The sequence below is a fragment of the Plectrocnemia conspersa genome, unplaced genomic scaffold (genome assembly GCF_051122295.1).
Source record: "Plectrocnemia conspersa isolate PC_06_02 unplaced genomic scaffold, ASM5112229v1 ptg000003l, whole genome shotgun sequence".
Taxonomy (NCBI): domain Eukaryota; kingdom Metazoa; phylum Arthropoda; class Insecta; order Trichoptera; family Polycentropodidae; genus Plectrocnemia; species Plectrocnemia conspersa.
Window position 1 is genome coordinate 26,824,403 of NW_028277167.1, and position 25,530 is coordinate 26,849,932.

Here is a 25,530-nt window from a genome sequence, read left to right on the forward strand (position 1 = left end):
GGAGCGGTCCAATTATTTTGCTACACTCCTGTAGATTTATTTTATTTATTTGTCACGATGGTCGAAAACAATAATTATATTATTTCAATACACAAAGAAAAATATATAATTAAAATAATACATATCAAAATTAAGTGATACGATCCGGACCAGCTCCTCGTGGCTGACATTAAACAGGTCAAAGTGCAATGACAGCATATTAAGGCGAATCGGCGAGTGCGGTCATCCTAGCTCCACTCTGTAAAGAGGAGTCCACAACAGATCGAATGCATTTATACAATTTTAAATCATCTGCGTACAGAAGAAAATTTGAATTTGTGACTGGCATATTTATGTCATTAATTAATAAGATAAAAAACAGGAATCCCTAAAGGAGATAAAATAACATAAAAACGAAACACAAAATGAATGACACACCAGCTAGGGAAACGCTTTTGTCGTTATGATAAATTGTCACTCGGATACCTACCGAGTACACAATAACATATTTTAAGAATTTTGGAAGGCTTGGAGCGATAAAAAGACGGATAATTAAATTGAAAATGCCGTTGAAATTTACTCACCTAATTTCATTGAGTCAGAGACATGCCATAAACCAAAAAGTGTTTATTTCATACTTGCACAATTATTCTTCCAATTATTGCTTGCACAATAACCGAGCATAGGCCAGGCTATGAAAAAACTGAACAAATATTTGAGAGGTTTGTGAGACGCAAGAACACGTTATCGTGTCCGACAGCGGACAGCGAACAGCGAACAGCGGACAGCGAACAGCGAACAGCGAACAGCAATCAGCGAACGGTCGAAGCACGATAGCGCGTCAGTCGTCGGTCGTCAGTCGGACACTTACCGGCTGCGGTGCGCTCGCACAAGTGTCGTCGTGTCGTGTCGTTTCGTCACTTCTCGTCACCATGGCCTTCGAGTTCCTCAATGCCATCACTTCGTGCATCAAGTACATGCTGATCGTGTTCAACCTGCTGTTTGTGGTGTGTAACTTCGTTTCGAACGCAATTGGGTTTGAACAATCCACAAAAGACGAAAACCTGTTTGCACGTGTACCAAAATAAACCAGACTACCGCTTACATAAATAACCGGCTAGTCCAAAAAGTACATTTCTGTGTAAAAACCGCAACCGCAACCGCAAAACCAGGCGTTACCGCCGTCTAATATTTTTTAATTGCCTGCGTATGTGATAAGATAAAAGAAGAATGCAAAATAGACTGAATAAATACGTACATATTATATATAAAAAATGTTGTCAGCACTTTTGCTTTTGTACAGCGCATGTCTTTTGCATTCAAATTAGCTATAAATGCATTTACACGGTGTTTCTAAAGTAACTATAATTTGGCAAAATAAATTTGTAGCTACCGATATTAGTATGAAAGACATTCGACATCAAATTGGCTAATTTAAAAGCTTTTATCTTCCTATCATTAATGCTCGTTAATTTTAAAACAAGTGAAAAAAAAAGTAAATCAATACAATTCCTAGTGAATATTATTTTAATTTAAATAAATTCTGGGAGTCAATTCTTTAGCAGCATTTATACATAAACCAGTGTATAAGTCAGTGACTAATAACTGAAAGACCCGAGATCGAATCCCATACGGACCTTAGTGTTTTTAAATTTGTTAATTAATTATTAATTAATAGTTGTTGGCCCCGCTGTAACGCATGTCACGTTGTAACGAAAGATACGCAATAAATAAATAAGAACATTTTTTTCAGAACATCTAATTCGAGTTTCATATATTGACAGCACTGTGAATCAGACAGCTGTCAATAATCACGCGTGTTCAAAGTGTCAAATTTTCATAAAAAATAGCTCTCCAAAGCCAATTTGACCTTGAAATATTTGTTATTGTAAATTTAAGTTTGGATTGTTCTTAATTTTTTTTAAATGTTGGACTGTACAGCAAGCACCCATTATATTTGTGTAAATGGACCATTGTAGGAAAATGTTCATATATTGCCCTTTGCGAAAAATATTTAAACATAATACAATGTAATCTGCGAGATTAGACTAATTATATTTCGAACATTTTTATACTTTGTAATCATCGATTATCTATGGCTTCAAAAACTAGCAATACTTGCTCTAATAAATTGAAAACATCGACCAAATCCATATCACGAATAAGAAATTATGCCAGTTGTAGAATGTCCATTTTACTTAAATATATATATTAGATTACCGTGGCACGAACTAAATCTCAAGATCGGTAGCCATATTATGCTGCTGAAGCGAGAGGTGGAAAAACAATTATATTTACAAAACATAGACAATCTTTATTATCACCTCTCTAAAGTCAACAGGGTAGTAATATTGCATGAAAATCGATCAAGAACTTCAAAACATACAATTTTAATGTTAATATGGAATTTAAATCCAGTTTTTTTTAGGTATTAGTAACCAACTTATACCATCAGTCTATCGTGCTGATTATATATTTTGTTAAAATGGGTCTAATAATTGTTTGTATTTTAATTATTTGATTTAATTATCGAAATGTTTCTAATAAATATTGCTCGCTTAATGTTTATTCTATACTACTGCCCTGTTGACTATGGAGAAGTGGTAACAAAGCTTTCTATGGTTTGTAAATATAATTTTTATTTTATCTTTCACCTCAGCAGCATAATATATTTTAATAGTTATCGAACTCGGTGTCTAGCTCGTGCTATGGTATCTCCTCTTCGTTTATTATTTGATCAATTGAGTAAAATAGACGTGCTACAACTAACATCATCTCTTTAATAAATATGTTTAATTAATAGGGGCAAGTATTGCTAACTTTTAAAGCCATATATAATTGATGACTTCAAAGTTAGAATTTTTTGATATATAATGAATATTAGTCTTATTTAGGCAAACATTTGAGTAAGAAATGCCATAAGTATATGAGTATCAGAATTTTCTCTAGAATCATAAATATTATTTTCAGTAGTTGTGAAGAGGTTGGTGACTTTTTTAATGTTTATATTAATTTGTAATTGAAATTAACTAAACACAAGCTTAAGAAAAGATATTTTTTGAAAATGGAAAAATTTTGATATGTTCCCACAAATTGTCAATTTACATTTGTGTTTCATAAAAAAGCTTTTATTTAATTTTAAGATACCAATGTCAATTTAGCATTAAGTCTTATAAATTTATTTTATATAGTCGAAAACTGATTTAATTGTACAATTTTTTAATAAACTGCTATTATTGTAGATATATTTAACAAACAACATATCAAGTCGGGTGTCAGTTTTAAAAAGCTATTTAAAATCTTTTTTTTAATTTTAAAATGATAAATGAGTAAAAATCAACTTGCTGCAACTGTCATCATCTCTTAAATCGTTAAATTTATTTCAACAAATTTTTCATTGATTTGGTAAAAATATTTCTGGGTTATGAAGACACAGAAAATTTTTGACCCAAAGGCAAGTACATGAGATATTTAGATATTTAGACACTTTCTATCTTGTCTGAACGATCGGAATTAGTTATAATTATATAAGTATAATCGGTCGATCATCACGTATTTTCTTTATCTATTAAAATGAAATTGAAGTGACATATATTGCTGGTAAACTATAATAATAGTGTAGTATTAATAAATATTTCAGTTTGATATCTGGTGTAACTTATTGCTACTTGCTATTCGTTTAACTATATCACATTAATACAATATAAATGACATTCGATAGTGAGAAAATCTGTGCTTTGTCACACAACAATATCAACTGTACGTCACAATGCTAACGATAAGTTATCTATATAGCGATAATCTAACAATGACTAATATTTTATTTGTTTTGCTAATCATCTTTACCTGAAAATTCAATTTTAAATTATATGTCGCATATTTCTAACGTACGAGTGATAACTAAACATTTTATAATCATATTAATAGTACGTTAAAAATAAAATTAGTAAAATAATATTAAAAAATGCATGTTGATAATTCATCAATATTGTATGTATATAAACAATTATAATAATTATAATGAAAGACATAATTGATGAATTGATAACATTATATGTTTATTAAAAATATAATAGATAGATAAAAGTATGTGATAAATAAATTAAAATGTTTCAATACATGTTGGAATAACTGTTTTAGTCCAAGCGACCAGTTAAAAAATCATTATACTTTTTTGCTTATGCCAAAGACCTAATAATATAATTATTCTTAAGTCATAGATCCTTGCATTCCGGCAAATGTTCGAGGAAGTCATTTGATAATCGTAATAACTAGAGTTCGTCATAAAACTTGTATTATCAAACAACATTTTCAAAGTGGTAATCAATAATCACTCTTTCTTTTTTCACTACCTGCTCTGAATGGAGCTGTGAATTCACTGGTTTTAAAATTATTACTTGTTTTTAAATATCCATTTAAAATATTCGTATAAATTTTACCTTAATATTTATCTAGAAATAATATTTTTTGAATTAATTCTTGAAAATTTCTCTATTTGTAATGTTTTAGTTACATGATAATATTTATTTATATAAGCCATCATGGAAATTTGTGTTTAATCCATAATCATGAACCTTATATATGTAATTTAATTAATTTTAATATTATTTCAGATTACTGGCATTATAATAATATCAGTTGGAGCATCAGTTCAAGCAAATTACAATGAATATGTACCGTTTCTCGATTCACCCTACATTTCCATACCGTCGTTGCTCATAGCGATAGGCGTTATCATCTTCATTGTCGCTTTCTTCGGCTGTTGTGGAGCTTTAAAGGAAAACCATACCATGTATCTAATCGTAAGTTTCATGATTACTTACTTTAACATGAAAATATTTACTCATTATATTTATTTTTTAGTTTTCTGGCCTCTTAATCTGTATATTCATTTTGGAGCTATCTGCCGGAATCAGTGGATACGTGTTAAGAGACAGAACGGATGCTTTACTAAGAAGTTCTTTGGTAAAATCCATAGACAAATATTATAAAAATGAGTCTGATGTACCTGCAGTTTGGGATAGTCTTCAATCGACGGTGAGTAAATACATGTTTTTATCTATGTAATTATTTAATTTTTTATTTGTATTTTTTTCTAAATTATTTATAATACAATCTAATCTGGTAAATTGCCTCACAGGAGGATCTCGATAAAACGTATTATAGTGCGAGTTTGACATGTTTCAAGTCGAAAGCGAAGTAGTAAAAAAAGTAAAGTTCCAGATGGAAGTGTTTTTCGAAAGAAAATGTCATGCGTACACTATGTGCTCATATACTCCTTTGGGAGGGCTTTCGCTCTCTCCTTCTCTCGACCCTCGGGCCAATGATACAGATTATGCTAGTCATAATTTAATAAGCTAGAGATTTGGCAATTTGTAATTTGGGTATTTTCTAGCTCCATTTCTCTGATTTGTTAAGTTGTATTGGTCCCTTTATATTTGTATAGACTATCGTTTGTAAGGATCATTTAAAAGGTGCATTTTTAACTTGCTCTAACTTATTCAAATCTATGATTGTTACGTGTGCTTGTATATTGTCGGCGTGATGAATAAACTGTTTTTAATGGGTAATTGCGACATATTTTATCTCTTTCTAAACAGATGGTCCAAACAATATAGCTTTCTTAGGAAGTCCTTTTAGAACTTTCAGTAATTAGGTTGAAAACTTTATTGTTATTCGACTTTATCTTATTAATTTATGTTGTTTGATAGTATCATCTATTAGACGTATTATAATATTTAAATTATTATTTCAGCAGAAAATGGATTAAAGACAACGGTCAAAGCTTATGAAATACATTTATTTTTATTGTTTTTCATCCATTTTCTTAAGAAAAAATATTTGTATATAGTTTTTTTAGGCTTTTTATCGCTTTTTAAAGTAAATAAACCACGCCCTAATCTTGTACATATTGTATACTATTTTTATAGTCTAGTCTGATTTATAGACATAAGTCAAATTTTATCTGTATTACTTTTTGCACAGTTGTGTTGTTTACTATTTATGTTTAAAAAGATTTACAGACACAAACATTAATGCGATATGTATTTTTAATTGTAATCTAAAGTTAAAAGATTGTATTATTCATAATATACATGAGTCGCTTCCGAAGTCCATGATATTAATTTTAGATTATCGATGAAAATATAAAAAAAAAATTAATTTAAAAATATAAATTAGTATTTATATATAGATACTCGCATAAGTTTATTTGACTGTTCAAAATAGACAATGGGTCGAGCAATAGAGTAACCGACATAACTCTTATTCATTAGAATAATTAGTTCTTTACGGCGGGTTATAGAGAAGATCTTTTTTAATAAATATTATACAAGTTTACATGAATAAGTTAACATAACTTATTTTGTCGACTCGTTACAAATTTACATATTCATCACAACAAAAAGATATTTTGTGAGAGTAAAAATATAAATTAAATTTTGAAATTAAGTTTCATATGAAATATCCTGATCGAGGTGTATTCCGAAAGGAAGTGTCGCTAGTACGCTATATTTCCTAATACGTACTCTTGGAGCTAGGGGAGGTGCTTTCGCTCTTTCCTACTCTTGACCTGCAGACCAATGCGACGAGCTGAGTTGCCTGTTAATAATAATGATTTAAACAGCTAAAGATATAACTAGCCACATTTCACTGACTTGTGGGCAATTGTAGTGATCCTTTTATATTTATATAGACATTGACTTTGACAAGTGGCCCTTATACGTCCAAATTTCAGTTTGTAACATGCACTTATATAATGTCGCTGTGCTGAATAAACTTGTTCTGCAAGTCGTATAAACTTTAAGCAAAATATTTGCGACAAGTAAAGTCTTGCGGTGCCGTATATTTTTATAAAATTAAAATAAATTATGTTTTCCATTGATAATAAATATAAAAACGGTTAATATACAATAATTTAATGCCATTTGCTATAACTAATAATCTATACTAACATTATTATTTTTATAATTTACAGTTTGAATGTTGTGGAATAGATAATTACACTACTTGGAGTGTAATAAATGGTAGCACTACTATTGACAAAATTCCAATTTCGTGCTGTAAAATACCGCCAGGAACAATAGAAATGTTTTCATGCAATGCCACAACCAGCACATTATATACGTTAGGATGTTTATCCGGTTTGGTGAGCTTTATAGAATCGCACGCCAGTAGTCTAGGAGCTGCTGGAATCTGCATAGCCATTGTACAGGTAATTACAAATAATGTAAAATGTGACATTAATGCTTTTGATTATAACTATAAAATGGCATATTTGCTACTCATAATAAATCTGTAGACAATTTGGAAGCTGTACTGTAAAACAAAAAACAATCATATAATATGTAAATTTATATATTGTTTTCGAAACTTTCATTATCATATTCTCTTTGTAGATGTTACTGAACTTAATTCTTTCTTACAATGTCTTTTAAAAGGTTGAGGTTGTAATAGTTAAGTAAGATCTTAGATATACGGTCAGATCTTCTTTGGTTGAGCCCAAGCTTATCGAATAGTCAATATATTACAGAAGATCACCTTCGTCTCGGATGAAAATGCAGAGGAGAATCGGGCAACGTTATGTTGTAAAGCAATTTAAAATCGTTAGAAAAAACACAGGGCATTCAAGGATAAAATGGAAGCCGTTGAGAATGAACACTTTTCACTGTTAAGAACCGAGGACTGTTCTGGATTTGGATCAAAGTTTAAGCGATTATGCATAGCATCATTACTGAACATCTCATCATAAGTACCAAATTCGTACCCAAAAGTTTTCAAATGTTTTACATAAATAGTCAGCCACGACGAAGGCTACAAAAATGGGAGCTTTTTAAAAATTGTTGAGTTCAGTTTCAAGAAATTTGCTTTAGAGAATTTTTGAAAATCTGCGTCATTAAGCTATGAAGCAATTATGTTTTAGTCGCCTTAGTTTGGCCTCTTCAACTGCGTTGACGTTCAATTGTGCAAATCGTTCTAAACAGGAGTAAACCTATAACCTTTTGTTGGCAACCCTTTGTAGCAATTATCTTTTGATAATTATTGAGACACATTAATGGAATATAACAATGTCCGGTGCAAATTTTGCTTAGAATATTTTTTAGTATGTGAGACGAACCGAGGATCAGTTCCCGATTGATGATTATCATATTATTAAAATAAAATAACTTACATAGCTAATTACAACATAAGTATTGAGGATTAATGTATTTAAATCAGTGTATAATTTTACATATTAATCAAATCTTATAAATGCTAAATATGCTATACAGTGATATTCCAAACTCTTTTTTTACTTTATTTAATTAGTCCATGTATTTTATGTTAGATATTAATAAAAAAATTATTTGTTTCAGCTCATGGGTATCTTATTTGCTTGTTATCTTTCAAAACGGGTGAAGCATGAATCATTACCATAGTTATATGAATCTTTAGCTGAAGTTTTTAGAGAAAGTGATCTTGTCATTAGAGGGTTCAGTTTGCAGTGCCATTATAATTATATTTCGTTGTTGAAAATATTAATATATTATATATTATGCATATTTATATTAAATTAAATTGTACTTATATTCGATGTAAAAATAACTAAAAGTGATTTTGTTTTTTGTATAGATTTTTAGTATACGTATATTTTAGTTTATTGAACATATTTCTGTCGACTAAAAAGGTTAGTGTGTTTTATTGAAATGTGAATAAACATATATAATACAAAAATCATTAATAATATATGTGGTTCCTAATAATACTGATAAAATCCATTGAGATTATAACATAATGGCAGGTAAAACTTGTTAATCATCCAACATTTAATATGTTTTATACAAAATAAATATTTATAAGTTACTTAACTGTGTATTTTATTTATTAAATGGTTCGACTTTTATATTTGTTTATATCTGTATGTGAATTTATTTACTTTTGTCTCTCTATATAAACTATATATATCACTTCTACTCTTTCTTTATTTTTATAATAAATTTAATTTATATGTTTTAATTGTATATCTTATATAATATAAAGATATGGAGTAATAGTGTATATTATAACATTTATTATGCACAAGCAATTTATACATTAAGTTTATCAGGTAAGTGTATAAATATATGGTTATCTAATAATGTTTCTAATGGAAAAGTTTTGCGAACGTATTATAATAATATATTTTGATTGTCTTTCTATACATATTTATATAGCTTGTTTTTATCGAGCACAATCGATCACTGCTTTAGCCACCATATCCTTAATAACTTTCCTAAATTAAGAGCTTAACACAAACAGTGAGGTCTAAGTGATATTATTTACAGAAAATTTGATCGCTACATAATGACAAAACATCTTTTACGCATAAAATGTTCAGAACCAGAATATTAGATGAATATATAAATAATTTTACACACACATACAAATTATTTATTACAAGCTAATAAAATATACAAGAAATTCTTACTCACAATTACAAAGTTCATCGGTATACCATTCCACTAAGATTTGGAACTTTTTAGTGGAATAGATTTGGAGCTGTAAATCGCCGGACTCCAAGTATGACTGACCAATGAAAGTCCGATAGACATATATCTGTGACACCTTCCTATGGTACTCGTATAAGGCCGGGACTAGACATTCTGTCACATGAGGCAAATGGATAAATTTGCGCCCCTAAGGCCGGTTTCACAAGTGCCGGATGAATTTGTCCGGCACCGGGCCGGCGTCGCGTAGTGGGGGTGGTGTTGTATGGGCAGCGTCGGGCCGGCGCCGGATGGATTCGTCCAGCACGTCTGAAATGGTCAGTACTAGTCCATACAACACTACACAGTGCTGGATGAGTCCATCCAGCACGTGTGAAACCGGCCTAAGTATGTTTTTTTTATTTTCAATAAATATAATATTAAGAAAAAATAAGATTGAACAGAAATTTGGAAAATTATATTATATACAAAGGCATAAAACGCAGTAATAGTACAATAGTTGTGAAAATATAAAATTTTTGAGATATTAAAAATAAAATGATATCAACCTTAATGGTGCTAATAATAACCAATTTAAAATATGGAAAGATATTAAAACGATTATCAAAAATCGGAAATAAATAATTCTAAATATTAATGTCATGTAAAAGATCTAACTACATAACAATAAAAATAGCCGATGAATTTAATAAACATTTTATCTTAATTGCAACATTTCTGTCAGATCAAATTAACTTTGATGATATAATCACTATCACATATATGACTCAAGTTAAAAAGTCTATTTATTTTCACCAAATTAAATTAGATGTAATAAGAAATACAAATTAAAAAATAGCTCAGCCCCTGGTACTGTTGGCATTAAAATATGACAGTTGAATAATCAAATCAATTAGCAGTCTTATTTCTCCTATTTTAATTTTAATTAACACAATAATGAACTATTTTTGGGGTGTGACTTCGCAGCCAGTAAGACGCTGGTGGAAACTAGTGGGAATTGTATTAGATTATATTACATTTTGCACCAGACTATGATAGGCGAGATGCTTTCTCCGAACAGTGGTGGAGAAGCTTGCGCGGGGATGTTGTCTATGGAAGATCCTTAGAGTTCTGGTTGGTGTTGCAGCGACGATATTGCGGAGGTTGATCCCTCTCTGCTGCTGAGTTTTATTTATTTCTGAAAGCCACAGTTTGTACCGGGTTTTACAACCTCTGAGTTCCACATCGTTGAGCCTTCTTCTCACCGTCTGTGAAGAAATGGACGGCTATTCCTATTCGCTTGCAGAAACTTCAGCAGCTAGCTTTGAAGACGTTTTTCGACGATTTTTAAGGGACTCGTGAACCAAGATTCAACCTTCCTGGGCAGATGTCTTTCGTTTTCTTCAAGTTGTTGGCTTTGATTTGTAAGAACCATATTCGTTGAACTGCTTCAAATCATTTTATCATGTCGTGAACAATGTGTTTTCTTATTTCCAATATATTCAGTCAATAATATGCAATATGCGAATTCTATAAAATAATATTCGACCTTTTAACTTCACTCAAATCGCGATTTTCTAGCATTTTTTAAATATTTATTTAATATTAGAAATAAAAAAATTATAACGAGAAATAAAGGTCTAAATTACGCAACTAAACATAACGGTCGCATAGGTGAGATTGACAATAAGACTTTCAATCACATTTTAAAACTCTAGTGAGCAATAAAAAACGACAAATTCATTTTAGTTTTTAAAACTACCTGCTAAAATATTTCGGTCAGACTACAGCTACACACCAATTTAAGGAATGCCCCATAGTTATGGCCAAGGCTGTATGTATATATATATATTACAATAATTAGACTCATGCGACAAAAAAAATAAAGTTTTTTCATATTATTTTATACCGTGGAAATGAACAATACAATCTTGGTTATCGTTGAAAATGCAAATTATTGCTATTGAAACGTTATCGGGCGTTATCAGCATAGATAAAGGTATTGCGAGCTAGTCAGCCGCAATTTTCATTAGCACAGGTGACGTGGAACTATCATTGTACTAAGAGTGTTTCTTTGTTCCAAAAATGGCCGACCTGAATTTGGGGATGAAGTGCATCAAATACATGCTGTTGACTGTCAACGCAATGTTTGTGGTGAGTTTATGGTGTAGTACTATAATATAGCATTTCATCTGATTTTGTAATGAAGAAATTATTTTTCATGATGATTTTCACTAAGATAAGAAACAAGAATTATAATTATTGGATGATATTTATAACATTTTTTTCAATAACTTATTATAGAGATAAGCATAAATTTGCTGCGTACGTAGCTATATTAATTCTCACAGCGTTTGTGTGGGTTAGATAACAATGGAACTGTTTCATTGTGAATCATATGTGAATACATTTTATTCAGATAAAAAACATAGATTAAGTAATCTGAAAAATAAATTAATAATTTTCAAAATAAATTAACTTTCAACTCTCCTACAATGCATATAAAAATTTTAGGAATCTGACATACTAAATGGTTTATGTTAAAATAGTATTTATTTTTCTATATAATCTCTTTAAAGATTAAGGTCATTGTAATATGGAGGCTTATTAATTATACGTGCATAACGATGACCTCTAACTTCTACTCTTTCCATTCAATATTTTTAGGTGTAGATCACTGACCACCAATATTATTTGTCTGCGTGGGATAGTTTTTAATAGCAGAGTATATTTTCAAGACCAGTATTAGATTACTGTTAAAAATATGATATAACATTAGTGATATGATCATAGGAATATTTAATAGATATAATATACTACTTAAGAACATTTAAAATACAAGTGTTCTTTATTTTGACTACATATTTGAATTTATAATGATGTAAATAACTTTTAAATAGTAAAACTGTATTAACCTTTGTCTTCCGGTGATGGACACAGACGGGACATCATATCAATTTTTTCAATGAAGTTGTAAAAGTTGGCAAAGCAATGGTCTTTTTTTAAAATTTCGATTTCATTAAGATTCCTAGTATTTCATTTAATGACATGCATATTTCTATAGTCTATTTATTTTCAAGAGTCAGTGCGCAAGAACGCTGTTTAACGCGTAATCAAAATGTGCTCTTAAATTTCTGCCTTGTGATTGGTCGTTCTCAATGAAACGATTGATCTTACGGCGAACGACCAATCACAGGGCAGAAATTTAAAAGCATGTTATGATTACGCGTTAAACAATGTTGTCTGGTTTACAGTGTTGTCAACATAGGAAATTTGAATTGGATCATAATATAGCATTTTTGACATTTTTACATTTTCTCTACTGTTATTTTTAACAAAGTTGCGATTTCTTAATTTTTGAACTCGCTACCATATTGAAACAAGATGGCGTACCAGGTTGACTATCGAACAAGCCAATACATATCTTTAAAATAGCATTTTTTTATTTATGTAAAACTGAATTTTTCAAATCTTATTTTATTATAAAGCATGTTTGGCATCTTTATGTTTTTCTCCATAAGATTATTTTTAACGGAGCCACGATATTTTAATTTTTAAAATAGCCGACATTGAAACAAGATAGCTAATTAAGCTGGCTTAGAAACGTAGCCAAGATATTACAATGTATTTTTTCGGAAAAATCATCAAACTCAAAGTTCACCTAAAAACTGCTAATGATATTTCCATACAACATAGAAAGTATGTAGGATTATGAATATCGAAACATACTTTGAATCAATATTAGTACTTTAGTATTGAAAAAATTGCTAGAATACCTGTATTGAAAGCCAATCAATTAACATGTCAAAGAATCTTTATTAAAAGAACCCAAGTTCTTACTTAAAGAATGTTATAATTCCATTGTTTCATAAACAAGCTACCGCTATGTCATACAATAATAACTCTTATTTTATTACAGTTGACAGCAATGCTTATTTTATCTATCGGAACAACAATCTACGCAATATATTTCGACGTCCGTCACTTCATTCACGATGCATACTTTTCACCAGCGTCGCTCTTGATTGCTATTGGAATCATCATGTTGGGAGTATCCATGTTTGGTTGCTTGGGAGCTGCCAAAGAGAGTACAGCCATGATCAATATTGTAAGTCAAACATATATAAAGTCAAGTCTTACAGCGCTATAACTACGAATGCATATTCTTACAGTTTGCTCTATTGTTGGGAGCAGTTTTCATATTGGAGATCGCAGCAGGATTTGCGGCATATGCTTCTGTCGGAGGAATGAATCAGTTTATTGCCGATAAATTCAACGAAACGATGTATCACTACAGCAAAGACGGCGAATCGAAAATTGCCATTGATACAGTTCAAGAAAATGTTAGTCATTCGAGTACATATATTGATTTACTTAGGGATATTAATTTAACTTTTTTTAGTTGGAGTGTTGCGGAGTTTATGACAAGGTCGAATGGCAAACGATCGATTGGAGGGGCGATCTTTCCACGAATGAAACTCGACAGTATCCCGAATCTTGCTATAATGTTCCCGTCAATGATACAGTTTATAACGAAGGCTGTTTAGATGATTTATCATTTCTTATTACAAGGAGTGCAATACTTTTGGGAACTGGAGCTATGACAATCTCATTCATACAGGTAAGTTTCTTTTTGATCTTCAATCTGATCTGTTTAGACTAAGGAATAGAAAAATTTGTTTAATTGTCCAAAATTTATTTGAAGTCCAGTTTAATCCAAAAGAGTTGTAGCACTGCAAAGACCATGTTCGGTAGACCATAAGCTATAGAAGAGACAGGTTCTCTGATTTCTGCCGGTCTAATGTGAGAAAGTGTCTTTTATACATTAAAATAGGCTTATTTAGACCAATAGCAGTACTCTGCCTCTAATAAATCAAGGGTATGTTTCACGGGTAACCCTTTATAAACGAAACCATTGCAGTCACTTCCTGATGATAAACAATATTTTTTTCGCATGAGACGGTGCCTATTGTTTTCTAGGCGTGTGTCAAAAATCATTAATAAATTGTATGAATTGTTAACAAGCAGTGTGTTTGCTTAAAAAATTATGATTATTTTGTTATCTGTTTGTAAAGCACCTTTGTTCGATTGTTACTTTCTACTGGACAATTATGTAGGATTTCTATATTATACTTTAAGACTTTTTCCAAAAACAAAAACTTGACGGCCAATGCAGTCGGTAGTTAAGAAGAGAACAAAGCATTAAGATGCAATAAAGATCAGATTTAAAATAGTATTTATAATAAAGAAAGCCCTTTATTCATAGAGCTTTTTATATAAATTTTAACTAAAATCATATTTGAAAAATTTCAGCAAGTCTATATCCTGAATTATGGAATTTGAAACTCAGTTTAGGTATCTTGAAAATTAGATAAATATATAATCATATAACTTACATTTGACTCAATAATTTATCGAACGAAATGTGCCACACAATGCATAGCAATGCATGAAGCACTACCAATATTAGCTATTCCGTATCAAATAAGCTCCTTGATGGCTTGACAGCAACGATCGTTTTAAGATTATCCAGCAAACAATATTTGCATCTGTTCCTATTTATTTTTCTTAATGATCTAATAGCAGAAAATATTTTCTATAGTAAGAACTAATATTTGATTTAATTTTTAGTTCATCGGTATCATCTTCGCTTTGATGCTCGCTAAAGCTATCAGACAGACGAAAACTGATAGAGAAAGACGTAGATGGGAAATCCGAGAGCAGATGATCAATGCTTACACACAAATGGAAGCCAGTCAAGTAAAGCAACCGTTGCCGACATCTCCGGTGATATATGTACCGAGCATTGGAAACTCTCATGCTTAATTCTTAGAAAGATTACCATCTACATAAAATTAATGTACATATTTTTTCATTTTAACAAAACCATATAATCCTAAAACAATAACGAGATTAGATAATAAGAAGAATGGTATATTTGAAGATATTTATTAAATACATTTATTCATATATATATATATGTATATATACACATACATTTAAATTGTGCTTTTTATCACTGTAAAACTTAAATAAAGAGCATGTAAGTAGATATTGTTTTTATTTTACACTGACTATAGTTAGTTTTTTCTAATAAATAATAAAACTGAAAACTACAAGTTGTTTTGATGTTCAACTCAGTTGAATTTTTCATATATTAATGATAAATTGACAAAGAGCTAAATCTTAATATGAGATCTAAATTTCTATCAAACAATAAGAATCACAAAATCACAACGCCAGCAAAAATATACACAAAGCTTAGTTATAAAATACACGGTGGTTCGATAAGACTGAAATATATATGACGTATAACATCTGCAAATTAAATTTGCATTCCATAACTATTTGTAAAATATCTCAAAAAAATAATTTACCAAAGTTACAAGTCTCATCCTCAGTTGTTTCCAGTCCATCTTGTTTTATGCGTAAAAATGTTCAATTATTAAAATCAATACACAATTATATCACAGTATATAATATAAAAAATGCACATCATATGAACAGTTTTAACTTAACGGGATAAATTGTTAAAAAACTATAAAATCGATTAAACGGTAAGTATTGCGTAATTAATATAAATCAGGATGGTTAACTACTATTAAATATAGGTAAAAGAAGTAAATTTTACTAATTGACCATTTTATGTATAAAAAATATCGAGTTTAATGAATCGCTTTGCTGACGTACAGATGATTCCAGTAAGAGTTGGCAGTATCCAGTATTTCGCTCCCTTCGTTCTCTAATTCGCCGCCTGGCAAAAACGGCGGTGTGAATTCTCTGTAAGCTAAACATACCCTCCTTTCTGGTATGTCTTCTCTCAAAACACAGTGTTCCCACGTGTATCTAGCTTCGCCGTAAAGTACGATTATTGAGCGTCTGAAAGATAAAAATGAAATTTCTCGTAAGTGTTGTAGGATAAACCTCATTTCATTATGCAAATTAAGAATCATAGAATGAAATGTCCCATTTTTTTCATAAACAATGTTAGGAGCCGTTGACGCATTTATGCGTCATTTGTATTTCAAATGCCATTAAAAAGATATTTTCAATTATTATAGTGAGTGATATGCAAGATTTAGATAAAAAAAGAATTATATATTAACCCTTTGCTGCTACGATGTTTTTTAAAATTTGTGTGCGTATATGCAGTGCCATACTTTATGTGCGTACGCATGGAACAGAAGTTTGAATGCTATCATGATCGTGCAAACAAGATGCACTACAAGATTCAGAATTTTTTAGCAGTAATAAAGAACATTTAGAGGTTGTATCGATTATTATATAATTCATTTCAGTTGCATTTTTTGCACGGATGGCGTGTGTCTTAAATGAGAACGTTTTTCCATCGTTTTTGTAAAATTATTAAATTTATTTTAAGCCTTCACAATGATAGCAGATAATTAAAGTATTGAAAGTGAAATATTAGAGCTCGAAGAATCAGCAGCTCTGCCGATTCTAAAAGTTATATCGATAACAATCAACTCCCAAGTGATCACTTCTTATATGACTTTGATAACGAACCTGAAATTGAAGAAGCATTTGTCGCATTGTTTTTGAATTAAGCTTTTACCAATATACCTCATTTACCATAATTTAAAGAACTCCTAGAGGCAAAACATCTGTCACCAACTGACGCATTGACAATTGCGTACTTCGATTTATTTTTTACTAAAGAATTATGGCAGCCAATTGTCGTTGAGAATAATCGATATATGCACAACATATATCGAGTCGAAATCCTTTTCTACTCATTAAAGAGTGAATAAATGGGGTCTGACAACAGTGGGAGAAATGAAAGCTTTGTCGCTATAATAATGAATCTGTTCGACCAAATATTCTAACATACTGGTATATTCCATGCAAGGGATAGATATTTTGTCGTTGAAATTTTTGCACTTTACAAATAGTGCTGATTTGTACCCTTTTAGTGTGATAAATTTCATTAGTAGACTTACAGTCGACCCCTCTATAGCGTAGAGATTGGGACTTCGTTATAGGGGGGACTAGACAAAATTTGAGATTAGGTTCTTTCAACTGTATTTTGTGAATTTAACGAAATCAGCAAATCAAACTTTTTGTTCGCATTTATATGTATTAAATGACCTTCTATTTAGTTTGTAAACAAGAGCACATACCCTATGTCCTTATTGCGACAAGCGCGCGAAGAATGTCCTTGATTTTGCGAGTGCTAGAAGAGTCAAAAGCAACAGGTGCGATATTTATTTTGTTGTGGAACATACATAACAAATAGAACGAGGATCTTAAACGAAGTAAAACCATTAATCCCAGTGAAGACCACTAAATATTATAGAAGTAATGAAGTTTTAATAACGGGTCCAGCAGTACTTCCATAATCCAGAGTTAAACCCGCTTTGCAGACGAATGGATCTTTCTGACTCATTGATGGATAAAACGACTTTGCGTAACATCTTTTTTTGATACAAGATATTCTCTATGAGTTAAGTAGTACATTAGAGAACTTTCAATATCTAATATGTACGACTTAGCTTGATTTTAATTAATCATCACAATATTCATCCATTAGATTAGGAATATCTAGGTAAACCTTATCTATGACGATTGATTGATATTTTAATTATATTATAATCACTAAATGCATAATCTAATGTGTCTAATTTTTTTTTAATATCAGTTAGAAATCAAAATAACTTATTACATCAAAACAAACATCACCGACACAATATAAAACTTTTTTTGCATTTTCCATAATCATTTATAATCATGTCAGGGTCAATATATCATTAAGTATACATCCATTTTTTGAGTGCAAAATCAAGTACCATTTCATAATTAGAATGTTATTTGTATGAAAACATTATGGTAGTGCTCCGCTGATAAACAAATTTTTAAGTTTAGAGGTTTGTGAGGTTTAGAATAAATAAAAAAATAATGAACAATTATAATTACCTTGGCATCGGTATCCTAATTACTATATCAGACTGTTGGTTTTCTTTGGAGTATTCAAACGGCGCTAAATTCGATTCGTCTATATAATGTCCAATTTCGTTCACAACCCTATTATAGGACGAGCAGTCGGTGAGGTTATATCTACTAGGATCTCCCTTGTAAGGCGTCATTGTCAGTACGGAGTCGGAGAGGCAGTTGACGGTGACGATGCGCTCGCCCCACACCCAGCAGTCGTCGATGTGCGGATCTATGGAGGCGCCCCTGTTGGGCTCGTACTCCAGCGAGCACTGCTCGATGATGCGGTAGTTTCCGAGCAGCGGCAAGTGTTGAAACTTCTCCTGCACGAACCTGGAGAACTCCGGGAACCCTTTGAATTCGCCGATTCGAAGCTTTTTCTTCTTGAAGTTGGTTTTGGGTCCAAAGTTCTGCATTAGAATAACAACGATATACCTTATTTAAAACAATAATAAAGAACAACGAAACAATACCTGCTTTCTCCTCCCGCTCTGAGAAAGATCCCACGGCATTTCGTCGACGCCTTTCATCAACATCGCCTCTTCTCTTTCGGACAAAAAGTCGAATTGGATAAACACGCCCGGGAGAGATATGGACTCTCCTTCGTGGTGAGGATGGCTCTTGTACGATTCGGCGTCCCATCCTTTCCATGCCAAATTACAAATCGGGCAATAGACGTAGCTATTCTCCTTCTGAAATCCGTCCATGTCTAATCTTATCGAATTCCGAGAACAATGGCTACAGTATACGTACGTTAAAATCGGGAGACCGACGTCCGTTATCTCTCTCACATATGAGACATGTGCGGCACCCTTTGCATCCACACGCAGACATGTCTCTTTTACGGTAAACTATCTAAGTAATGTCGTATAAAACGCTAAGTCAAAAATATACGGTATAAAATACTCATTCGCGACAAATCTGACGCAACCGTGCGGATAATAGGTTATAATTTGACGTTTACTGTCAAAGCACAACGAAAGTCGGCCATGAAATAAAATTACAATAAATTTAACATTTCTTTTTTTATTTGCTACACTAGAACTACCGTATCAGTCAAAATGACGTAAATTTACACAGTAAATTTCATATAATTTAACTGACAGGTGCAGATAGGAACTCAATTTGACAGTTGCGAAACGTACATTTACTGTTAAACCCAAACCTAACTTAACGAAAGTTTTTCAAATAATTATGGCTATACAAGTTTCATTAGGTCAAGTACAAAATACAGACAGACGTTGCATCTTGCATATTCCTCCACGTTTGACTGCATTTAATATGATAGCTATCATTACCGGTAGAACTATATTACATAGCTTTGATATAAGCATGTTTTTCAAATACATGATTTATTCAAAGCAAATTTTGGTCAATAAGAGGGCGTAAAAAACATAAATCACTTATCAAAACAGATAAGGGCGTGCGGAACGCATGTAACGCACGCCCTTATCTCTCACTCACTCTCGTCACTTAACATGCGAGCGAGCGAAGGGAAAGTATTTATGGACGCGCCTGGTTGCTGTAAGAACTTGTATTTTTTTAGCTATTAAAAACTTTTTTAATGATTTTAGTTTTCATATTCATGTATCTCTGGTATATATTAAATGTCAACATTAAAACAAATATCTTAAAATTTCATTTTGTGTCATTTTTTAATCTTTTATATTCCTTATGTGAAATAACCTTAGGTGATTAGTCATTATCAGCATAGAATCAGCACTAAAAATTGCATAAAAATCAGTTTACACTAAACCTGTAGCGCATGTGGTTTTTGATGGCTACTTAATTAAACGACCTTTTTTGGAGAGCTGGCGGGGACGCAGCATGCTAGACTTAGCTCATGGCGAGAGAAAGAGAGATAGTGTGTATATTGCCAGTTGTTAAAAACCACCCGCTCCTCAAGTTGAGTGGTGGTGTGGCAACACTGGGAACTGTCAGAACGCCGCCACAAACCAAAACAAGTTTCAAAAATTAGTTTTTAGCAATCATGTGTAATTTTTTAACGCCGTACAGATTCAAAACCAGGGCTGTGGAGTTGTTAAAAAAAAAACACGACTCCACTCCGACTCCGACTCAAAAAAGTTTAATTTTATCAGGTATTTTTGATGTTTTTCTACACGTTTAATATTCATACGCTATACACATTCATTATTATGCAATTAAAAATTCATAAATTTAATAATTTAAAAAAATGCTCAGAGTCGCTCATTTTTCACGACTCGGACTCCAACTCCGGCCAAAACTCCGACTCCACAGCCCTGTTCAAAACGCATACGTTTATCTATTCGATGTACTATGGATGCCATATTACATTAAATTTGTTGAAATTACATTTTAGGGGGTTTGACTCTAGGTGACTAGGTTGACCTCGCGGCCAATGAGACTCTGGTGTGAATTTAGTAAGATCTTTTATTAATATATTTACATGAGCGCATCGGACGATTATTTGTGAGACGTTTCCTCCAAACGGCGGAGAAGCTGACGCAGGTGATGATGCCCGTGGATGATCATTAGGGCTCTTGTAGCTGCGTGCGGCGGGTGTCAGGAGGTAATTATTCTTGACGCTGGTTGTTCGTAATTATTCTTGAGTTCCTGATGTGATCTTCGTGTCTGTCCCATCGGGTGGCTGCTAGTGACTCTAAGTGGCTGCTGGTGTCTCCTCACTGTCTAACCCTGACTGTTTGCCTCTCTGACTGTCTCGCTCTCTGCTCTCTCCTCATCGGAGTCCAGACTTATATACTTTAAGGGTTAAAAGCTTGCTGGGAAATTGCATATGTGCAGCGATCTTCCAGCCAATCGCTGCAGTCGCTTCGCAGAACGGCGAAATCGTCTACGCCTTTAGAAAGCGACATTCGCTCGTCCAATGTCTTTTAAATTTTTCGGAAAGGATCACGGATGGATGTGATTTATGATATCCGTGACCGTTTCGTCACAAAAAGATTCTCTTAACGACTGAGGATAGTTACTGTGAACTCGTGATATGTGTTGTCTTTTCGATTTGTCTCCATTGGCAATACATTATCGTTTTTCGTCACACTCACTAACGGAGTTTTAGGGTTTGAGACAATGACCCTTTTAAAAGTGGACCCATCTGTGTATGGTCGCTATAACATTACTATTAAATTTTATCCAAAAATATCTTACTCTAGCATTTTACGTTTATTAAATGTTTAGTGCAAATTTTGGTATGTTTTTTACATAACATTAAATGAAATTCTTTTGAAAGATTTTTTAATATAATATATTTCCAGTAATAAAGAAAAAATATAATATGAATTCTATGTTGCCGGAAGATTTATTTTTGTGAGAAGATAAAATTTGTTGTGTGCTTGTGACTTATATGTATATAATAGTTATATTAGATTTATATATATATATATTGATAATACATTCACATAATGTGTATATTTATATTATTGATTTGAATTCCAATTTATTACAAGTTTTAAAATTTCACATAAAAACTAAAAATAAATAAACATTTGGACGCCTAATAAGCCAGATTCGATATATGTTTTCAACACACTGTTCTAGAAAATTTATAAAACATCGTTTTGCAATATAATATAATAATTACAATAATAGTATTATACTTATTATGTAGTTTATTCTAAAAAGGCACATTAAAATCTATTCATGAAAGATGGACTATCCTAAAATAATACACTTTAAGCAACAAAGGTAACAAAATATATACATTAAACGGCGAACAATATTCGTATTTTTATTATAATATTAATATTACACAGAAAAACATAATTCCAATAAATATTTGTATATATGTATATTTAATTATTATTAATTTATTATAATTCCTAAAAAATCTATTCTATTGGCAGTTTTACATGTTTGTAAACTTCTTTTTTAAACACTATAACTATTCACATGGCTAATTATAATATATTCGGCAATTTTTGATTTAATTTACTTACGATGGAATCAAATTTATATGTTTTGTGCATTTTTTTTATGAATATATTAATTTTATTTCTACTTAAATAGATTTTTCACTACTAATTTGGATGATCATTCGAATAAATCCTCGTTCTCTACATTTTTCTAATCGTGATAGTGCCATTATTTCATTATCAAAAAGACCAAAGAGACGAAAAGAATAAGTTATTTTTTATATATAAAGTACAAAAATGTTTTCTAATGGGCATATTGCTTCACGATGAATTAAAAGCTGAAACTATGTCTCAGTTTGTAGATAAAAAAAATATCCAATCATGTCCCGCAATCTTGGATTTTAAATAACTTCTAGTACAAACATATGTATGTACTACATGTTCATTCGCCGATACTAAGACAGACCATTGTCGAAAAAATTCATACTGTTAAATTATGAACTTTGGCTTGTCATAGTAGTAGGGCTCGGAATGGACCGGAGCAAACCGGAACACAGCTTCGCGGAATACAAACAATAGCACTAGTTTGTTACATGTTTTATTTTGAGCCCTGTAGCAGACGACTCTAATATTATAATGATTCGGTTCTGTTGTGTCTCAGTTTCGAGGTTCGTGTCGTTAGGAACTTCCAAAGGAGTGTCCGTTTAAGTGGGTTTATATATTTTTTGTACAACTTCTTCAAAGTGTAAGGTGCAACACAGTAAAGGCAGAAGCATCCACAGAGCGGCGACGACGCCATCTCTCGGCTGTTTGCTAATCCTCGACCAGTTCCCACAGCATCAGAGCAGCATCACTGCCTCCGCTTGTCACTATACACCTGTCGTTGAAGAGGAATCTAGCACTTGCCACTTGACCGCTGTACACCTTCTGTTCGTTGTACTCCCCTTTGGGACTTACGCAGGGATATCTGTTGAAAAAAGGGTAATGAATAAAGGCAGAGAGAAAAGGAATCTATGATTAATAACTATTGAATCACAACAATGAAATACCTGAAAAGGCGAATATGTCCATCTGCGTCACCACTTATAAGTAAATCGTGAGCCGATGATCTACTAGCCGTTGTTATTAGCGACGTCATTGGATAATAACGATTGTTCCACATACCTATAATAAATTTTAATCGTCTAAATTATTAACAAGTTTAAGGAATATAAATAAATAAATAATTCCTCTTACCAGAAACTAAGAACCCTACTGTTGAAAAGTGAGTGTACCACTTTATGTCCTTCATGGCGACTGGACTCTTTTCCGGCGACAGAGATTTAACATCCCCTAAAATAGTAACTTCATTTATTTTGATATAGTGTCAATAATTTCATGAATCGTTGTATTGTAAACGACTTACAGAATGCTAAATCGTAATCTGCCGTAACAGTCTGCAAGTAGTTTCCATCCGAACTCCAATCTAACTGTACCAAAGGTTGATTTCCGCGTATTTTATTACACTTTTTATAAGAGAATCCGTCTCTTGTGACCCTAAATAGATACACGCTTCCGTTCTGAGAACCAATGGCTATCATATCACCAGCTGTAATTTTAAATTTTAAATTTGAAAAATTAGACTGGTCTAAGAATTTATTATGAACCTGCAACTTACATGGACTGTATCCGACGCAGTTGAGAGGAGAGCCGCATACTCTTATAGTAGCTGCTGCTGCGCCAGTTTCAGCAGCCAATATGACCAAGTGTCCTTCAGAGCTGCCAGCTGCAAGTGCGACTCCCAAAGGATGAAAAGCTAGGGATACGCATTCGTAACCGACTAAGGTAGACCAGACTAGTTGATGTCTTCTCCAAAGAGCGACGCTCTTATCGTGACCGGCCGAGGCGAATAGTTCATCATCAGGATGAACAGCAAGTCCAGGTAATTGTCTTCCATGACCGAATACAACCTTATCAAAGAAAAAATGTTATGGAGCTGTTTGAAAGATCTATTTATATATATATAGATCAGTAATGGCCAAACTTATTTGGATTGTGGTCAAGTCGAATGAAAGCGTGGCGAAGCTTCTACTTTATAATTATTTGATAAATGTCTTCATAATAACAATTATTTAACATACAATATCAGACATGTTATGCACTCGACAATCACTATGTAAAGAAAAACCTTAGGGTCATACCCAAAAATAACACAGCAGCCGTTAAATCGGAATATAAATCAACCCATAAGGGTTTGCATTCTGCAAAAGGTACAAGACCGTTTGACTTACAGGTGCCAATCAGGCGCGTACGGTGAGATACATTCCCTTTCGCTCGCTCGCGTGTTAAGTGACGAGAGTGAATGAGAGATAAGAGCGCGCGTTACATGCGTTCCGCACGTCCACTTCTTCCAATTAATTTAAATTTTTTTTTTAAAACAAAGCTATGTTTGATTTAGAAAGACAAAAAGTAAAAGCTACTTTTCTTGCGTATATTTTAGATATTAAATTCCATATTCTGCCTGTTGGAGTTAAATAAATAATATGCACCTGATTAAATCTTCTCTGAAGCGATCCTTCCATTATATTGTTCCTAGTTGTGCCTACGTATATATTGCCATCATTTCTACCAGGACGTTGAGGATAAATGCTGCGAACACCTCCAGCCGATTCTGGTAACTAAAATACACATTTACTTAAAACTATTGCTGATATTAGTATAGGTAAAAGTATTTTTTTGATTACTTTAGTATCTGTAATTCTTTTATAATTCTGCAGAGAGTCCCATGCAGCTATTTTTCTGTCTTTCTCACCACCTGATAGTAGCGTTCCTTCTGATAGCATGATCAAGGAACTGATTCCTTTATTGTGAGCCTAATATAAAAAAAGACGCATATTTTAAACGCTGCAGCAAAAAACTATGACTATAATAATGATTATATTTACTTCGAATTCCATTCTAACGAAATATGCTCCATCACTGTCAACACTGTAAATTGTGATGAACCCATCACTATCAGCTGTTACAACATCACCATCTTGTTCAAATTGTAAACTAGTGACGTTTGTTCTGGAAGGCTACACATATTTTTTAGTAACTTAATATTTTCATTAAAATATATGATTTATTATATAATATATTTACAGGTTTTATGATGTCTGTGCGTTCAAAGAATCCATCTTTTCTTCGGTTCCAGAAAGCAAGATGGCCTTTGCCGTGAGTTATAAGTAAATTGTCGTCCAATGGATGGAAAGCAGCGCCTGCCATTTCTTCTTGAAGAGTCTGTGTTTAAGGCATAAATATAATTAATTTTTGTATTCAAAATTTACATA

General features: G+C 32.1%; 4 protein-coding genes across 8 annotated transcripts in view; 2 read left to right on the forward strand and 2 right to left on the reverse strand.

Annotated features, from left to right (window-relative positions):
• Positions 1–751: 751 nt before the first annotated feature.
• LOC148237144 (CD63 antigen-like) lies at positions 752–8,825 on the forward strand. Its single transcript, XM_088183763.1, has 5 exons — positions 752–986; positions 4,593–4,781; positions 4,843–5,016; positions 6,956–7,192; positions 8,334–8,825. The coding sequence occupies exons 1-5, from the start codon at positions 912–914 to the stop codon at positions 8,394–8,396; spliced, it is 738 nt and encodes a 245-aa protein (XP_088039889.1). The 5' UTR covers positions 752–911; the 3' UTR covers positions 8,397–8,825.
• Positions 8,826–11,413: 2,588 nt separating this feature from the next.
• Tsp29Fb (Tetraspanin 29Fb) lies at positions 11,414–15,472 on the forward strand. Its single transcript, XM_088183210.1, has 5 exons — positions 11,414–11,576; positions 13,342–13,530; positions 13,595–13,765; positions 13,825–14,043; positions 15,054–15,472. The coding sequence occupies exons 1-5, from the start codon at positions 11,508–11,510 to the stop codon at positions 15,246–15,248; spliced, it is 843 nt and encodes a 280-aa protein (XP_088039336.1). The 5' UTR covers positions 11,414–11,507; the 3' UTR covers positions 15,249–15,472.
• Positions 15,473–16,047: 575 nt separating this feature from the next.
• LOC148237146 (alpha-ketoglutarate-dependent dioxygenase alkB homolog 4) lies at positions 16,048–19,343 on the reverse strand. Its single transcript, XM_088183209.1, has 4 exons — positions 19,122–19,343; positions 18,842–19,060; positions 18,354–18,778; positions 16,048–16,301 (listed from the first exon to the last, which is right to left on the reverse strand). Exons 1-4 carry the CDS (start codon positions 19,200–19,202, stop codon positions 16,088–16,090), a joined length of 939 nt encoding a protein of 312 aa, XP_088039335.1. The 5' UTR covers positions 19,203–19,343; the 3' UTR covers positions 16,048–16,087.
• Positions 19,344–21,666: 2,323 nt separating this feature from the next.
• Positions 21,667–25,530, reverse strand: part of DCX-EMAP (Doublecortin-domain-containing echinoderm-microtubule-associated protein) — a 50,540-nt gene continuing 46,676 nt past the window's right edge. For 3 of the 5 annotated variants that reach the window (XM_088182223.1, XM_088182222.1, XM_088182224.1), the window contains 9 exons: positions 25,343–25,480; positions 25,144–25,275; positions 24,943–25,071; positions 24,748–24,876; positions 23,877–24,168; positions 23,625–23,807; positions 23,456–23,551; positions 23,269–23,383; positions 21,667–23,186 (listed from right to left, as the gene is read on the reverse strand). In XM_088182223.1, coding sequence (XP_088038349.1) covers positions 23,033–23,186; positions 23,269–23,383; positions 23,456–23,551; positions 23,625–23,807; positions 23,877–24,168; positions 24,748–24,876; positions 24,943–25,071; positions 25,144–25,275; positions 25,343–25,480 — 1,368 coding nt within the window. In that variant the 3' untranslated portion in view covers positions 21,667–23,032. Of the gene's footprint in view, positions 23,187–23,268; positions 23,384–23,455; positions 23,564–23,624; positions 23,808–23,876; positions 24,169–24,747; positions 24,877–24,942; positions 25,072–25,143; positions 25,276–25,342; positions 25,481–25,530 lie in introns of all 5 variants that reach the window. The other 2 variants (XM_088182221.1, XM_088182220.1) reach the window with 1 other exon arrangement.

What these genes read in the sequence shown, in the direction of transcription:
- LOC148237144 (XM_088183763.1), top strand. Translation starts at nt 912, where the DNA reads ATGGCCTTCGAGTTCCTCAATGCCATCACTTCGTGCATCAAGTACATG. An exon ending in TGTTCAACCTGCTGTTTGTG is followed by an intron (nt 987 to 4,592) that starts GTGTGTAACTTC and finishes ATATTATTTCAG; the next exon opens with ATTACTGGCATTATAATAAT. An exon ending in TCTGCATAGCCATTGTACAG is followed by an intron (nt 7,193 to 8,333) that starts GTAATTACAAAT and finishes TATTTGTTTCAG; the next exon opens with CTCATGGGTATCTTATTTGC.
- LOC148237146 (XM_088183209.1), bottom strand. Translation starts at nt 19,202, where the DNA reads ATGTCTGCGTGTGGATGCAAAGGGTGCCGCACATGTCTCATATGTGAG. An exon ending in GTCGGTCTCCCGATTTTAAC is followed by an intron (nt 19,061 to 19,121) that starts GTACGTATACTG and finishes GACGGATTTCAG; the next exon opens with AAGGAGAATAGCTACGTCTA. An exon ending in AGAGCGGGAGGAGAAAGCAG is followed by an intron (nt 18,779 to 18,841) that starts GTATTGTTTCGT and finishes ATTCTAATGCAG; the next exon opens with AACTTTGGACCCAAAACCAA.
- Tsp29Fb (XM_088183210.1), top strand. Translation starts at nt 11,508, where the DNA reads ATGGCCGACCTGAATTTGGGGATGAAGTGCATCAAATACATGCTGTTG. An exon ending in CTGTCAACGCAATGTTTGTG is followed by an intron (nt 11,577 to 13,341) that starts GTGAGTTTATGG and finishes ATTTTATTACAG; the next exon opens with TTGACAGCAATGCTTATTTT. An exon ending in GTACAGCCATGATCAATATT is followed by an intron (nt 13,531 to 13,594) that starts GTAAGTCAAACA and finishes ATATTCTTACAG; the next exon opens with TTTGCTCTATTGTTGGGAGC.